Source organism: Arachis hypogaea, chromosome 13 (genome assembly GCF_003086295.3).
Source record: "Arachis hypogaea cultivar Tifrunner chromosome 13, arahy.Tifrunner.gnm2.J5K5, whole genome shotgun sequence".
In the NCBI taxonomy this organism is placed as follows: Eukaryota; Viridiplantae; Streptophyta; class Magnoliopsida; order Fabales; family Fabaceae; genus Arachis; species Arachis hypogaea.
The window spans coordinates 51713984-51732021 of record NC_092048.1 but is presented as its reverse complement, the minus strand read 5'-3'; the positions used below and the strand labels follow the sequence as shown (position 1 = coordinate 51732021).

General features: G+C 32.9%; 1 protein-coding gene across 1 annotated transcript; it reads left to right on the top strand.

Annotated features, from left to right (window-relative positions):
• The first annotated feature begins 1517 nt into the window (after nucleotides 1-1517).
• LOC112738354 (ATP-dependent DNA helicase Q-like 3) lies at nucleotides 1518-7804 on the top strand. The gene is made up of 15 exons (XM_072211962.1): nucleotides 1518-1601; nucleotides 1926-2066; nucleotides 2149-2183; nucleotides 2732-2815; nucleotides 2984-3072; nucleotides 3508-3660; nucleotides 3742-3842; nucleotides 4841-4990; nucleotides 5154-5246; nucleotides 5335-5400; nucleotides 5475-5608; nucleotides 6011-6105; nucleotides 6209-6336; nucleotides 6559-6662; nucleotides 7254-7804. The coding sequence occupies exons 1-15, from the start codon at nucleotides 1530-1532 to the stop codon at nucleotides 7702-7704; spliced, it is 1896 nt and encodes a 631-aa protein (XP_072068063.1). The 5' UTR covers nucleotides 1518-1529; the 3' UTR covers nucleotides 7705-7804.
• Nucleotides 7805-18038: the final 10234 nt, after the last annotated feature.

Here is an 18038-nt window from a genome sequence, read left to right as displayed (position 1 = left end):
TTAAGTTACAAAGAGTGGACAGATGTTAATCCTTTTAATTGTTGATGGCAATGTCAAAAATGATAGGAATTGATCATTTTGTTTCTTTTTCTACTATATATTCCACTTTACTCTGTTGAGTTTTCTTGGTTTTAAATTTTTTTTAATTTTATTAATTTAAAAATGATTAAATTTAAATATTTAAAATTATATTATTAATTTTTTAATTATTTTATTTTTTATTTAATTAAATTAATTCAACCACAGTTTAAGTCCAATTGAACCATTAAATCAATCAGACAATCACTCCACTGATTTACTAACCGGTCTTCGCAACCTTAGTTCATACTTCATAGCATTACTATACGTCTATACCCCCCTTCATTGTGGAATAATACTTAATAGGCCTCTTATTTATTCATTTATTTATTTAATAATATTAAATCGCAGGCCAAGGGAAAAGAAAACTGGAAGCAAGAAAGAAAATCCCGCGAACACTGCAACACACACGAAACCCTGACACAAAAGGCGTCTACTTTTTGTTCCTCTATTGATACAGAACTTCCCAATTCTGCTTCAAATTCGAGTGATCAATTAATCGATCCTCTGTTTTCGTTTTTTTACCCTTCAGGTTGGAATTGAAATGCAGAGGAAAGCAGCATTGCCGTTGAGGGACGCAAAAAGCGGCAATGCGAACAAGATGAAGGCTCTGTGCGGCAAGGAAGCTTTGGTGAAGCTTCTGCGATGGCATTTTGGGTACCCTGATTTCAGGGGAAAGCAATTGGACGCTATTCAAGCTGTTCTCTCAGGTTCATTTTTGCAAAAATCTTTCCTTTTTTTATTTTTTTAATTTTTGGTTTCCGTTGCTGTTTGGTTGCTGAGAAATCATAGGAATGGAATTCTGCATTTTTTTTTATAGGTCTCACTTTTCAGTTTGATTGGTTAAATTAGCTTGACACTTTTCTTTTAACAATGTTTTGGTTGCAAATATAGAAAGAAGAAAGTAAAGAACATGAAGCAAGTTTTATATCAGTGTCCTACTCTGATAAACGGTTTGGATATGGAAGATAAGAAATTAAAAAATGATCTGAAATCATGAACTCATGTTCTTTGAATTTGGTAAATGGATAAGTTGGGATTTTCATTTTTTGATGGAATGCCAATTACCTTCCCACTCCCTCTTTTGGTGCAGGAAGAGATTGTTTTTGTCTTATGCCTACTGGAGGAGGCAAGTCGATGTGTTATCAGATTCCTGCACTGGCCAAAACAGGAATTGTGCTTGTTGTTTGTCCTTTAATAGGTGAATCATGTTCATATTTCCTAATATATACAGTTGTGCATCTTTGTTGAGCTGAATTCTGTGTGGTAATTCACTTGGTTTTTGCATGCTAGGCACAATTGTGATTTCTGACTTTTGTTCTGTTGACAGCCTTAATGGTAGGCATATTTCCAGCTTGATCCATTTTATTTTACATTTTTTTTGCTATATTTAATTTCTGAGTTGAGGCTTTTGCTTATTTGTTCTTTCTGCATGTCAGGAAAACCAAGTAATGGCACTAAAAGAGAAAGGTATTGATGCTGAATTTCTCTCCTCAACAATATCAACTGATGCAAAAAATAAGGTTAAGTGATAAAATACTTTCAAATGATTTATCTTTGTCTATCAGTTTGAATAGATGGTTACATATATATATATGTTCTGATCCTGAGATTTATATAAGAGTGGGTTTGGTTTATATTGATTCTAAAGCACATTGTGTTTGGTACATTCAAGCTTCTTTGTTGTGCCCCCTTTGAATTTATTGTCTCTCATGCCATTGATTTTATATGACTCTGTCCTTATGGGGAGGGAAAGAATTTAGGTAAATTTCATTTATATGACTGTAACCAAATCCTCACTTATTCACAAGTTTAGGAAATTGAAATGTTCTGTTTTATGTTTTAAGATTCATGACGATCTTGATTCTGGAAAACCCTCTACAAGGCTACTATATGTGACTCCAGAGTTGATAGCAACAGCGGGGTTTATGCCAAAGCTGAAAAAGATTTACGCTAGGGGGCTGCTAAGTCTCATTGCCATAGATGAGGTGTGAAAGAAAAACATTTCAAATTATGATTCAGCTGATTTTTCTGGTTATTATAATAATTTCACTTGCGCCAAATTTTCAGGCACATTGCATCTCAAGTTGGGGCCATGATTTCAGGTTTGTCATATATTCTGCTATAGGAAATTGGAGTTTGTAATGCTAGAATTTCATGTTTATATCATTGGGTAATATGTTTCATCTGCTTAGGTGCTAAGTTCTATGCGCTACTGCATTTCCTGATTGGATCCAGTTATCTCATTTTCTCTGTTCAATTCCACATGCATATATGAACAATTTGAAATTTATCTCCAAATGCTAAATTAAGAAATTGATTCTGGCAATACTAAATTGTGCTTCGATGGAAATAGTGTTGAATACCATAGTATCTTGTAATTTCTATGTATATGTGTCCTACTATTAACATGAATATTAAGTTAGTTTTTCCATTCCCACACATATTTCTCTGAGTATCTCAAGTTGCTTGATTGGGCCCAAGTATTTTCATTCTTTCTCTGTTATATTTGCCTTTTTGAATTTTCTTCATATAGTGTCAAGTGTTTTATTGGGCTTATGATTGTATGTATACTTGTGTAGTTTCTCAATTCTCTTGTGTACAAACATAGATTAGTGATACAATTCACCTTTTCTTCTTTATTTGGGAATAGACCAAGTTACCGTCAACTTTCATTGTTGAGAAGCCACCTACCAGATGTTCCAATATTAGCTCTAACTGCTACTGCTGCTCCTAAGTGAGTATTCTTAATCTTCTTCCTTAAAAAAGTTTGTTCTCTTACCTTTTGGCTATATTTTAAACTTGTGCATGAATGCATTTCAAATCCAATCACATGTTTCTACAACCTTTTCTATTGGTAATCATATTGTGGCATACTAGATTTATTTATCTATTTTTTCTGTAGGGTTCAGAAGGATGTTGTACAGTCTTTGCATTTGCAAAATCCATTAATTCTTAAATCTTCTTTTAACCGTCCTAATATCTATTATGAAGGTTAGTCCTGCTTGCTGTATCATTTACTTCTATAGATCAATTCAGCTTTTGCATTCATGCTTCTTAAGTGCCATAAATCTTTGAATCCCATGAATAAATCAGTCCACTCAGGGTTAAATGTAATATAATTGGCACATGAATAATAAATCAGTCCACTCAGGGTTAAATGTTTATCCATGCATATGTTTGACACTGAGTAAAATGTCAAAGAGGACGAAAGAAAGCAATAAATTGCATTTTAATGAGTATTTTATTTTATTTTATTTTGTTTATAAAAAAAATTGTTGATAATGAGTAGGAGGAAAATATCCACATATTTGAGGATATCCTTTCAATTACAAACACCAAATATTGGGCTATTGTGATGCTGAGTTTGCACGGGAGGAAGCTGTTTCAAAATTGAAACAAATCTCATTAGATTTACTAATGATGCAGTTCGATACAAAGATCTTCTGGATGATGCTTATGCTGATTTATCTAATACATTAAAATCTAAGGGAGATGTTTGTGCAATAGTTTACTGTCTTGAACGTTCAATGTGTGATGAATTGTCAGCTCATCTATCCCAAAATGGCATTTCCTGTGCTGGTAACTCTCTTTCTATGTGTGCATATGTGTGTATATTGCTGTCCTTCAAATTGCATTCATGTTCTTTGCTGTTTGTTTCAGCTTATCATGCAGGATTGAATAAGAAAATGCGAACGTCTGTGTTAGATGAGTGGATTTCTTCCAAAATACAAGTTGTTGTTGCCACTGTTGCTTTTGGGTATGTTTTCCATTTCGCATGTTGTATTTATGAAGCTTTTATTATTCTATCCATTTTTGCATTGGCAGTCGATCTGTAGGTTTTATTATTCTAGAGTGCCCTATTATAAATTATATTTATATGCGACCGACCATTGAAATCTAAATCTCTATTGATTGTTTGACCTATGGTCTTATCCATCGTCCTCTACCTCTAGCTATTGGACTACTTCTACCAAATCTAGTCTTCTTACTGGGGCTTCTACAGATCTTCTCCACATGTACAAATTACCTAAAAATATTTTTTATCACCTTCCCTTATAGGAACAACTCTAATTCTCTCTACCACATTGATTCCTAATTCTATCTTGTATAGTGTGTCCACTCATGTCTGCCACATGATGTAGAAATCACATTACTTCATGCATAGTATGGTGCAACGGGTCAACGGCCAGTCTGCCACTAGTGGCAGTTATAGAGTATAATGAGTTATGACTGCTGTTGTTTCCATTTATAACTGGTTTTATTGCAATATTTAATGTAGTATGGTGATTTTCTGTCAATATTTGATGGAATAAAACAAAGAGTTCCTTTGATTGAACAAAAGCTCATCTACAGCATAACAGCTCGAAGTATGATGATTAAAAGGGGTATTAAACAGACACTGATCTTACCACAGGGGTTCATAAATATTCACATCAAATTTTGATTTCTACGAGGCTAGCAAGTAGCAACTTGATTTGTTTTAGATTTTGATGTATATCCTTTCTTTTCTTTCTATGCTGAGCTTTTAGTGTTCACTGAAAATAGTTGCAATCATAATATGATATTAAGAACTTATTATTTGAGATTATGATGTATTTTTTTTCTTTTCTTCCTTTCTTCTGCATGGAGCGCTTGTCTTACACACAGTTACTGAACCTTTGGTGTTTATTCAGAATGGTAAGTTGCCATTTACTGTTAAATATAGTGATGTTTATTACGCTCGTCATTCTTTGTAATCACATAAGATCAAATTCACCAGGGGATTGATAGAAAGGATGTAAGAATTGTATGCCACTTCAATATTCCCAAGTCAATGGAAGGATTTTATCAAGAGTCAGGCAGAGCAGGTCGTGATCAACTGCCCTGTACAAGTCTGCTGTACTACGGGGTAGATGATCGCAAAAGAATGGTTGGCTTTCTTAACTTGAATTTTTTTCCCACATAGGAGCAAAACTGCGGGAGGGCGGGGGTCTTAAATATTCTATTTGCGCCACTTCTATTCAACTCCACCTGCTGTGAAAATGTTTTGTTGTTTTGTTTCCTGTAATTGTGATCTCATTGACCTGCTTCAGGAATTCATATTAAGAAATTCAGGAAGCAAGAAATCTCAATCATCTACTTCACAGGAAGAATCATCAAAAAAGTCAATGGCTGACTTTACCCAGGTGACATCTAAATCCTTGCATGCCTTTTGCAACAAAGTGTCCATGCAGCAAGCATTATGTATAATGGAGCCTATATGAAAATATGCAGATGGTTGAATATTGTGAAGGATCTGGATGTCGTAGGAAAAGGATTCTCGAGAGTTTTGGGGAGAAGGTAATGTGGCCCTTTGTAATATGTGATCCGCTTCATATTGACTCAGTTGGATAATTATACTTTGTTCACAACAGGTTACTGCATCCCTGTGTGAAAAAACATGTGATGCTTGCAGACATCCAAACTTAGTTGCCCGAAATTTGGAGGATCTGACAACTGCAATTGCTCTGCGCCAGAAAGGCAGTTCTTCTCGAATTTTCATCACCAGGTACTACAACCTATAATCATGTGGCCAAAAATAAAAAAACCACAAACAGACAAATACTTATGCATTAGGAGTTGAACATAACGTTGATTAAGAAAAAAAAAAAAAACGTATTGGGTGTGGACAGTCTTCAGTGCTGTGTACTATAATACATAATATAATTGACAGGTTTTAGAGACACATCCCATGGTTGGTTTGTTAGTCTATTTGTGACTTTGACCTCGGGCTTTGCTGGACCTAGCATGAGATTTTCCTTTCTCATGGGCAGACTAGTATTCTGAGTTTTGTATGGTCTGACTTGCTAGCATTGCCTATTTGACTTTTAACGGCCCTGGTGATAATAACCTTCACAATATTGATTCATCTAGTTTTAAAATTGATTTATCCATGACTTGCCATTTTCAGTTCTTCTGATGCAATCAACGGAGAACAGTTATCTGAATTCTGGAATCGTGGTGATGAAGCAATTGGCTCAGATGATGATATATCTGACTCCGATGGTTGGTAGCATTTTACCAAATTTATTTCACTCTTGGGGGAGGGTGGATGGACTGGTAAGTAGATTATTCAATCACATAACATTGATTGGGTTTTTGTTCACAGATGGTAATGAGGTTGTCAACAACCTAACCAAGTCAAAGCTTCATTCTAAAGTGGGAGTAAATGAAAAGCTTGCTATGTTAGAACGTGCAGAAGAAAACTTCTATCGAAATGAGAAAGCTAAGAAACAGGTTTATCTTGTACCCGCATAACACTACATTGTTGACTAAAAATGTATATTCTCATTTTCCTAAAATCCTTGCTTATCCACGGTTATAAACTTAGTGTTATCATAACAAATTTGTTATCATTTTCAATCCTTCAGCTTAGCAGTTGTTATTGCATGCCTTCCCTCCTTCCCTCCCCCGTGTCTTTCATGTCTGCACAGCCACTCATCTAATATTTTGTAACAGAGTAAAGTTGACAAGAATGCTATTTCTGATGCAATGCGAGAATCAAGCAGGCAAAGATTACAAAATGCTCTGAAACAGGCTCAGCAGCGACTTGACAACTTAAAGTATGCTTTGCAATTTCTTTCTAGTTTAAGTTATTTTGCATATCACCTTCATGGATTCGGATCCTCTAAAATGCTGGTATGGTTGTAAAGTGAGAAAGTGAGGGGATCAATCACCCTTTGAACAATAAGCTCCCTTCTGTGTGAATTCTACCAAAATGATCTAAAGGTGATTAGTGGCTTCACTTTCTCACTTTTCAAGTATACCCACTTAAGAGGATCTCATTCTTACCTCACTTTCTCAGCCACAAGCCCACAACAGAAAGAACTATCTACCCAAATTTCTCCTCTGCTTGCTATGACAATGGGGCAACTTACTTGACATGCAAAAGCACCTTGTTCAAAGATCAAACCATTATTGTGCCACAGATAACTATTTGCACAACTCAATCTTTCATCATAATAGCAACGATAATATTTATTATTATTTATTCCCTATGAAGCACAGACAATGGTGTACATGGAAGCATGTGGAACAATAATAAGTCTCGTTCGTTTATTATTACTATTTATAATTGTTCTACACCTAAAATCATATTGAAGCTAAATGCATTATTCCTTGAGTTCCAAATGAGTTACAATACATTTTTTCAGGATTGAGTTGGAGACATCAGCATCTTTCCTTGAAGATGAATGCTACAAGAAATATAGCAAAACTGGCAAATCATTCTATTATTCACAAGTGGCGAGCACGGTTAGGTGGCTGGCAACGACAAGTTCCGTTGATATGTTGAACCGACTTGGCGCAATGAAGGAATCTACATCAATGGATGCTGTTCCTGAAGCTGAAGGTCGCACCCCACCACATGCTATAGATCATTCTGGAAAGGAAGGTACAAGTAATGAACTCTCGGGCAATGCTCAGTCAGAAATTTTGCCTTGCGGTGACAGGGGCATGCCAATAGAAAGTTCTTCCGTTAATACAAAGCTGCCACAGATTCCGTCGTTCTATGAATTTGTTAATAGTAGGAAAACAAAAGGTGACCAATTAGATGACACAAAAAAGAACTCATCTAGAGTAGAAAAGAAAATGAGAGTACAGTAGATTGACTCTTGTAGTTACTGTTGGTCTTGATTATAGTCACAAAAATGTGTCAAATGCCAACTATTGTTATTGCAAAGAAAGTTAGAATTTTGGTTTTCAATCATTTTCGAGCTCTTGTTTGAAAATGGATGTTAAAATTCCATTCGAGTCTTTAAAGCACCCTTGAAGCAGCTTTTTTGTTGGGGTTAAGCTTTGCAAAGAGCTTGTCAAGAGAAATAATCCATGTTCCTTTCCATTATAGAAAAACTACATGGACCGGTGACAAGTATATGTAACCTAATAGGTTATTTACTTGTATTACTTAAAATATATTCGTGAAATCAAACCGTTACGGTAACATATGAAGTAAGTTTTAAATTTTATAAAATGTTATAGTGAAATGTTGGAATTTATAGGTTAGATTAATTAAATGCATTGTATATAAATAGTTATTCGACCGTAAGTCAACAAGACTTAAAGAGAGTATTTTTTTCTAAAACAATTTCTATTATATATCCAAATAGGTCTTTAAAAAATTTTGCAACGGACGCTTTGGTTTTCAAAATTTTTTTATTACATTGAGATTCTTGAATTTTACAAACATAAGATATATAGGTCATTTTGTTATATTTTTTAGGACTTGTCCGTTCAAGTAAAAACCATGAGTCTAAAGTAGGAATTTATATATCTTTATAAAGTTTAAAAATCTGAACGTATTAAAATTTTTTTAGGACAAAAACATCTGACACATTTTTTTAAAGAACTATTTAGGTATATACTCAAAAGTTACTTTTTTTTTTTAATTGTTTAAATACTATGTAGATAAAATGTGTGAATAAGAGAGAACATAATTATTTCACTCGTGTGGAAAGATCATTTCGATTTCTTTTAATTTTTTAATTGTTTATCTTTCTCTTATTGTTTTAGTGTGGCTTGTCTTATTGGTATTTTCGGCGGGTCCAAACAACAAAAATATAAAAAATAAAAAAATAAAAAACCTCTTGCTCCCAGTTTGTGCAAGTTACAACCATGGCTGCTCAGCAACATTCTTTCTCAAAATTGGGATTACAAAACATACATAAAACTAATCACACAATGATTATACAAAAATTTCAAAATTCCAGCACCACAAAATCAACAAATCATGCTGCAGCCATTCACCATTTTCGTTGGTGAGAAGAGAAAGTTGTTCTTCAATTGGACAAATCCTAAAATTAGCTCAGCCATAAACAACATAGATGGAGGACACTGCAAAAATAAAATTACTTTGACCCCCTTACATATTAATAAAATCCCAAAAATGTGTGGGCGATCACAAATTTTTCGGTTTGCCACAACAATAACAGGACACATGTCTTGTCTTTATTCCTTGGTCAATCTTTAGGTACCGTAACCATCTTAGAACTTAAATTTAAATTTTGAATATTTATTTATTTTTTTTTTTGGTGACTATTTTGAATATTTATTTAAAAGAATAAAATGTAATTTTATCGTTATTTTTTTTATATTTTGTTAGTCTCACTAATAAAATAAATAATAAAAGATTACACTTTATTTTTTAAAATAAAATTCAAAATTCAGACACAAAATCCTTAAAACCAAGCCACTCGGAGGGAATGCACACGGCGCCTCAACACCCAACAGCGGCGCTCCTCGTGTGAACTGGTGATGGAGATTCTCTCTTGGGTTCCTGCAAAGCCTCTCACGCGCCTGAAGCTTGTGTGTAAGTCATGGAACTCCATCATCTCCTACCCTCACTTCGTGAAACTTCACCCTTCACCGATCACCCAAAAATGCCATCCTTATGTTTACGCGCCTCGACGAAGTAGCAAAACGGGGCTTAGTGTTGAGTAGCGTTGAATCTTTCATCCAAAATCCATCATCCGCTCTTGATGCTCAAGAGAATCGCCACTCTCTACACGTAGCAGACTGGGTTTCGGGTACATGCAACGGGTTGGTTTGTGTGGCCCATATGCTTTGGCAACCCAACAACGATATTAGCGATATCTGGTTACGTTTATGGAACCCTCTCACACAGTGCTTACGTGTCAATGTGCATAATGCTTTAGGGTTTGGGTATGATGAGTCAAGTGACAGTTACAAGGTAGTGACTGTCATTCGGGATTCTTCTGGAACAGTAACTGCGCAAGTTTATAGCTTCGGTGGCAGTTCTTGGAAAGACGATCAACAGTTTCCCTGCTTTTCCGTTTTCTATTGAAGATAATGGCCACTTCATCGGTGGACTCTTAATTGGCTAGGTCTCCGTAACCCGCATGGAGATGATTATGATTGGGCTGCTGTTACACTTGATATGTTAATGATTGTTTCTTTTGACCTGAAATCGGATACACATAAACAGATTCAGCTTCCAAAGGGATGGTTGGTTGACTTAAGATGTACTTCAGATCTTAAAATAATGTTGTAGAGGGATGGTTGGAAGGGGAGGGGTATCATAACAAAAACTTCATGAGGGAGCTGCTTTTAGTGTTCTATTGTTGTTTTGTCAACAAAATAATCAAGTCCAAGAATTACATATCACATTAGCAGCTGAAAATTTGTTTCAATGCACTAGAAAATATACTGCTAAAAGTCACAATTGACATTGAACTGTAAAATGATAAGTTTGATGCTATCACTATTTGCTGACGTTGCTGCATTTCTAATACTGAATTGTCCCCTGTTGCATTCACTAGAAACCTCAGCTCATGAATTAACTCATTTGAATTGTCAAATGTTTCTTATAGCTATCTTACATTCCCAATTTGATATAAATAGCAACTGCACAATGCAGCCTAATATAAAAGCCATAACTATCATGTACGCCATTTTGACAACTCAATCTATGCTTTGTAAGATCAAATCGTAGACTTGTAACCAATTTTTGGCATCACTTATGCAAACAAAATATGAGTATTTTGAATACTAAATTTAAACTCTTGAACCATTAAGTGCTTGTTTGGGCGCCATTATTTTAATAAAATAATGAAAAAAGATCTTTTTTTTTATTTTTTAGTGTGTTTGGTAAATTTTTAGTAGTAAAAGTAAAAGTACTGGAAAAATAAAAAAAGATCTTTTTTGAGAAGCTGTAATTTACATCTTTTTTTTAAAAGATCTTTTTCTCTTAAAAAAAGATTTTTTCATCTAATAAATAAACAAAAAAGTACTTTTATGTCGTTATACCCAAACATAATTGATAGATAAAAAAATCTTTTTGCATGACATACCAAAACATAAAATTACTTTTACTTTTTCATAAGATCTTTTAAAAAAAGATAACTAAAAAAAAAGATCTTCTCTTAAAAGCTCACCCAAACAAGCTCTATGTCTTTTTTAAAAATCCTTCTTTCTCTCTCTTTGTTTAAACTCTATTCCAACAAATTTGGATTAGTATTTATTTATTAATAGCTTGCAAAACTTTCATTGTGGAAGAAGTGAATGATAAAATAAGTGCGTATATGCAAGTTACTAAATTACGGACTTAGTTGTCAAATAAACAATTTCTATCTGCAGGATCTAGAAAATGTGACACCAATTATTACAAAGATAGACTAGAAGAATGCAACAGAGCTTCAATCGATTGGATAACAAGAGCAATCGATTGAATTGGAAAAAATCCACATGCCTAAAATTCAATCGATTGAATTTTGAGAAACACAGAAATTCAATCGATTGAATGATAAAATAATAATTTATAAAATAAAAAATATATTTTATAATTAAATAATATATAAAGAATTAATTTGTAATTAAAATTAAATAAAGACTATTTAATAATTATTAAAAAATTTAAAAAATTATGTTTTGTTATGGGACCATTTAATGGTCTAAACGTTCTGAGACCATCGAAAATTCGGTGCCGAATCATATGGCTTGGGTACAAGAATGGTAATTCCTACTAGTAGTAGTTATAGTGATTAGATCTTAGCATGTTGCAACCGTAATGTTGAGAACTTTAGATGATACAACATGTGTAGTATGTTACTGCAAGCATAGGAATGTAAGCAGTGAAGATTAAGAACCAAAATTTTATAGAACTAGAAGCAGTTATATATATATATATATATATATATATATATTTGTGGTAATTCCTTTGCCAATGTTATTAGTTCCTTTCAAATATTTAATTATTTTCATGATTTCCATTGGTGCTATCATATTTTATGGTCAACTAGACATTTTATGACAATATCTTGTTATATTGAAGACCAAGGGCAATATTTTTAATCTTAGTAATGATGTTCTGTATAACGAGATATCCAGTGTGCAAAAGATTATGGGCAATCCTTGGTTCTGGCTTGCAATTAAGTTGCTTGTCAACGGTTGACTTCTATGAATTCTTCTGAAATCATGCAAGTGGTTTTAAACCCTTGCATTTCATTTAAGGATACAGAAAATTAGGGTGCCGTAAATACTTTTGGTGTTCCCTTAGTTTGACTAACTGTTGTTCCTGTTCATTCATCATGCTAATTTTGGTTCTAAATATGTTGTTGGGTGAATTTATTTTGAATTTATTCAAGATAATGTCATGAAAAAGTGAGCTAGTATTTACAAATTATAATATAATGAAGTTAGTTGTGAGTAAAGATATTGACATTGAATCTGTTTTGATGTGAATTGCAATATTAACACCCAATCTGTTTATCTAAGTGTTTGCTTATTGCATTATTGTGCTAGATAGTAGAGTATGGTTTAACTTTTTAAATTTCAACCCTGTTAAAATTCAATTCCTTTTCAGGGTTATGCTTCTGCAGTTTTTTGTTCTTTAAGATAGTGTTTGGTGGAGAGATAGAGACGGAAAGACTGAGACTGAGAGATAGAGACTAAGAGACAGGGATTGAAATAAATCTCAGTATTCTGTTTGGTGCAAAATAGGAGACATGAATTGAAACAAGAATGAAACTCTACTTTAATTTGCACAAAGAATAAAATTGGAATTAATTAATTGAAATGAAAGTATTTTAGGTATAAAATGTTATTAAAGTTTCAGTCTCCATCTCTAAAAATTTCAGTCCCCTGTGTCCCTACTTTTTGGAGGTACTGAAATACTGAAATTTTAGAGACAGAGACAGAAATTTTAGTACCAGTCTCTGAACTAACAAACACGATACTAAATCTCAATCTCTCAGTCTCTGTCTCAGTACCTCAAAACAAACGCTACCTAAGTTATTTTAAATGCTTGCCATTAGGGGTGCACAGACCCAGCCCGGCCCGGTCCTGAACACTTTAGAGGCTAATTTGGTGTGATTTCATCAGGTTTAGGGTCGGGTAAGGGTCTCAAAAATAGACCCGGTCATTATTTCGGGTCGGGTCCGGGCCATAGCTCGGGTCACGCGAAGTCGGCCCGGTGGCCCGATCATCATACACAATTAATATTTTGTGTTATTAGTGATGGATCATGACTATTCTTATGTGGAATTTAAGTATTGTAAACCTTAATATTTTGTTTTATTAGTCATTATAAGACTATAAGTTAATGTTTTATGTTTAGAATGCATAAGACTTTAGACTAATGCATAATATTGTGTTATTTGTAATGATTTAAATATTTGGTATTATTAGACAATATTAGTATTGATTGTGGTTTTGCTTTAATTTTAAAGAAGGGTTGGTTCTTGTTATATTTTTCTAAGTGAATTTTACCATGTTAAATAATGGTTGGAGTCTTGGAAATTTGGATATTTTTACATGCTAGCTTACAAGAAGGTATCAACGTAATGTAATGTTAACGGCCCGGTTTTCACCCGGTACAATTGTGGCCCGAAAGTGTATTGGTTTCATCGGGTCTAGGGTCGAATTCGGGTCTAATAAATAGACCCGGTGTATATTTCGGGTCAGGTATAGGTCACATCAAACCCGACTTCACCCGATCCATGTACACCCTACTTGCCATTCCATGTAGGCATAAGAAAAAGTTCAGGTCACTGTGATTATTTTGGTTGTTTCCTTATTTTGGCTACTTATTATTGTTGGATCACATATTACTTCAATTTTGGGTGTTTCCTCATTTTGTTCTTTAATGTTTGAAGTAATCTTATTTATTAATTTGCACGCATATCACTTTAATTTTGGGTAATAACGTTACCGGAATATATATCTTTTGAAGTTACATTGATTTTTTTTGACATTTTAGATTATCGCAGAAAAGATTTATAAAATTAAATTACTTCTACAAAAAGATCGTAGCGGACAAAATTTCTCATCGGTTAAGAAGACCATAGTCTTCATAGATAAAAAAATTAAATAATAAACATTTTAATTATTATTTTCATGTGAAAGAGTTTAATTTCTTATTAATAATTAATTTTATTCATTATCTAAAATTTAAAAGGATTTAATGTGTATATTTTTACATTTAATCAGGTGTTAAGTCTATTAGACAAATAAAAATAATTAATTTTTATACTTATTATTGAAAAATAATATTCTCTCTTTATATATATATATATATATATATAAAAGTATAAAACAAATTTATACTAATAGTTATAAAATTAACTCAAAATTAATTTTTTAAAATAATTGAATTTTAATTCTAATTATTAATTACAATATTAATATTCTCTCTAAATTATATGTAATAAATACTTGAAGGAAGATAAAATAAAATATAGATTAAAAAAATACGTGGTAAAAATTTAAAATTAAGTAAAAAATAAAAAAAGTATGTATAATAATAATAATATATTTTTATGTGAATAATATTAAGAGATTTTTTAAATTATATTTAATTATAAATTTAATATATCCTTAAAAATTTTATGAATTTATTTGAATTATATATATTATTTTATTAAATTTTTTTACAGAACAGAATTGTATAAAGACAAAGAATGAGAGAGAAATTAAAAGAGAGAAAGATAAAAAAAAAAGAACGAAAAAGAGAATTTATTAATTTTAGAAGAAAAAATATCTCGTGACATAGGATAAAGTATATTTTTGGTCCTTGAAGTTTATCAAAAATTTCAAAAATACCTTTAAATTTTAATTTGTTTTAATTTTATCATTAATATTTTAAATATGTATCAATTATATCCTTTTTATCAAATTTTTTAAAACACATTTTTTTTTCAAATTTACCCTTAATTCAATCATCTTCATCAACATCATTATGAACATGGATCCCGCTAGGGAGACAATGAAGTATGTATACAATGGCTACAATGGACTGTTTATTAGGCCCAATTAAAATTAAAAAAGGAAATTAACCTATCAATAACCCTAATCTACTATGGCTATTTAATTTACCACACTACTCACTTTCTGCTATTTTCACTTTTTCCCCCAAATCCCAAACCTTTTGCTTGTCGCCGTTTACCTCCCCCACCAAAACCCTCCCACTCGCTGCACGGACCGGCGACCACGCAGACCCTTTTGCGCCGCAAGCTTCAACCGCGGAAGGTGACCCGTGAACGCAAGCTTCCTCATAGTAGCCCTCAAGTATGGCGCTCTGTTGCTGCTGAACATCCCGCCGTCATCGCAACCGAGCCCGTGCGCGCTACGCTTCCGACCAGAACTGAAGGCAACGGAGTCCTCATCGCCAAACGGAGCAGCTGTACCATTCTCCTCGTGCAGGCGCCGTCGTCTCCGAGCAGCGGAACATCCGACCCTGGGAAAACAGCCGCCTCCTCGTCGATGGTTCACTGGAAACACAACAAACATCATCACCGGAAGAATCCTGACCATCCAAGGTAAGTGGGTGGAGTTGTTCATTTTTTCGAATGGTAATCGCTGTTGCATGTTGTACTATAGATAGATTTTGTTGATGATATGAGTGATTAACCATGGTGATAAAGCAGTAGGTGTGATTGTAGTAACCCAGAGACTGTGGAGTATGTAGTTAGTTTAGGTTGTTGCAATTCATGATGGTTTAACTTTAGCGCAGAAAAGGTCGAAAAAGTTTAGTGATCTTGTTGATATATCAGTGAAATTAATTTTTTTTTCTCTTTCCGTGTGGACCATGTGCATGCAATGTGACGTAAACTGGCTGACCATTGTTGAAATTTGGTTGATATTTGTCGGATGGTTACTTTACTACTTATCCGGATGATTGATTTTCGTTATAGTGAATGCTATTTGTCTTTGCTATCTTGTTGGTATGTTTGAATCAGGTACTGTATGAATTTTGTGTATGTTGAACACTTCAGCACATATTTACTCGAGAAACATGGTGCTATTTTTTCGTTTTTAAATTCCTTAAATCAGTCACCGAAACCTTTTAAAGTTTTGCTTAAATCAGCCTATGTCTATATGGTCCTCAAATTTGCTCTTCAGGTTCTCAAGAAGTGCCATATTGTGGAAATTGTAAAGCAGGATCCAAGACTTCTTGATGCACTAGGTTAGACATTTTTTTAAATAAAATAAAAGGAATACATTACACCATTTAGGAGTATAACTGTGACAAGTCTAAAGTATCTTTATGCTTATTATGTTTAATTCTATCTATTTGACATTTGGTTAAAGCTGTGCAATGTTACAGTGGTTGAGAATAGAAAAAAGAGAAAATTGGAGCATTGGACAAATGCAACTTATTTGTCTTGGCTATGCTGCTATTGAAGAATACAAGGATTTTGGTTCTAGATGAAGCAACAACATCCATTGACACTGCAACACAATTTAATTCAAAAGACTATTAGAAATGAAATTAGTGAATGATTTTGGTTAATCAAGAATTAACTACACATTTGTTACTTATTGCAATATCTCTTATATTCATGAATGTTCTTAAAAATGGAATGCTTCTGTTGAGAGAAAATATATGCCACAATTATTCTAAATCTATGAATGAGAAATTTAATGTACATATTAGAAATTGTGATCAATTCATAATATGCTGGATGTTAATTTTATTAGATATACAAATGCTTATTTTCATTTTTAAGTAAATACAATTATAATATTCTGGATGTTCAATTCAGTAGGTATACAGATGGTTATTTTTATTCTTACGTGGATGTTTATTTGATTAGATTAGATTTAAGTTAATACAATTAAAATACGCCAGATGTTCAATTCACTAAGTATGTGGATGGTTATTTTTTACGATAAAGTAGATATTTATTTGATTAGACTGGATCTAACAAGAAAAGTGGATGTTTATTTTAATTATATTGGTATTTTATTTGAGTTGCTAGATTCTGCATCCATATCTCATATGAAACAATCATCCGCATACATAGTAAAATGAACATCTTCATAGGATGAAAAATAAGTTTATGAATTGAAGTTAGTATAACCTGCTTATAATGTACTTTACAAGTTATAATAATAGGGTATATATGTCATGCCCCCTCTAACACTGCACTTCACATGACACTTCAAAATCATGTCACTAATGCATGCACCTAAGATAAAATAATTTACAATAATCTTTCAAAAATTATGATCATATTAAAATATAACTTCCATGATTTATTACAAATTTACTACTCCTAAAACTTCTTGACATTATCAATCTCAGAACTCCTCGTGCTGCTTTACAAACATATATATGTAGTCTTGAAAGCATTTCCAGGCTAGTTGAATGATTTGATACCAAATAATGTTGCTGAGTATTTACAAGAAAGGCACAAAATTGTACTTCCCAAACCTACAACAGTATTTGTTTCTACATTTAATTATGCAGCTGGTCTAGGTACTTTCATGCTGAATCCATGCTTCATTTTATCAACTCTATTAAAAAAAAAAAATTGTGGTGTAAACAATGATATAAAGAGTCAAGTACTAAGACAATTTGAACAATAAGCAAACAAAACTGAAACTAAGCACTTTTTTTAAGTAAGAAAAAAGGAAATAAGACTTAATTCTGGTGGAGAATGAAGATAGATAAATCTCTTCTACCACTTTCAAATAGTAATCAAACTTAAAATCTGATAAATAAAATAGTGAAGAGAGAAGACAAAAAGGTTTTTTAGTAAAGCAAGCATTGCACAACATCCCATAATAAATCTACAATGATTTGAAAAAAAAAATCATGTTCTCATCCTAAACTAGAGATCTTATAGTTAATAAATAATAACTAGAGCATCCTACAGTCCTAAGTAACATTATATGTGTAAGTGCATTAGATACAAAGAGATAGGCAGTTGTTACATAATATAAGGACAGAATAAGCAAAATCGAAGCACTTAAACATTTTCTTCTCATATGAAATAACCATCCGTATACATAGAAAAATAAACATCCTCATTGGTTCTTCATTAGCAACTAACAAATTGACCAAGATGCCACCCGTGCACCATGTTTAAATGGCTTAACTCAGATTTAAGTTCAATTCAACCAAAGTTAAAAGAAAACTGCTGAGCATGTGCATGCACAATCCAGCAAATCAAGTAACAAAGCAATGGCATAAAGCAGAT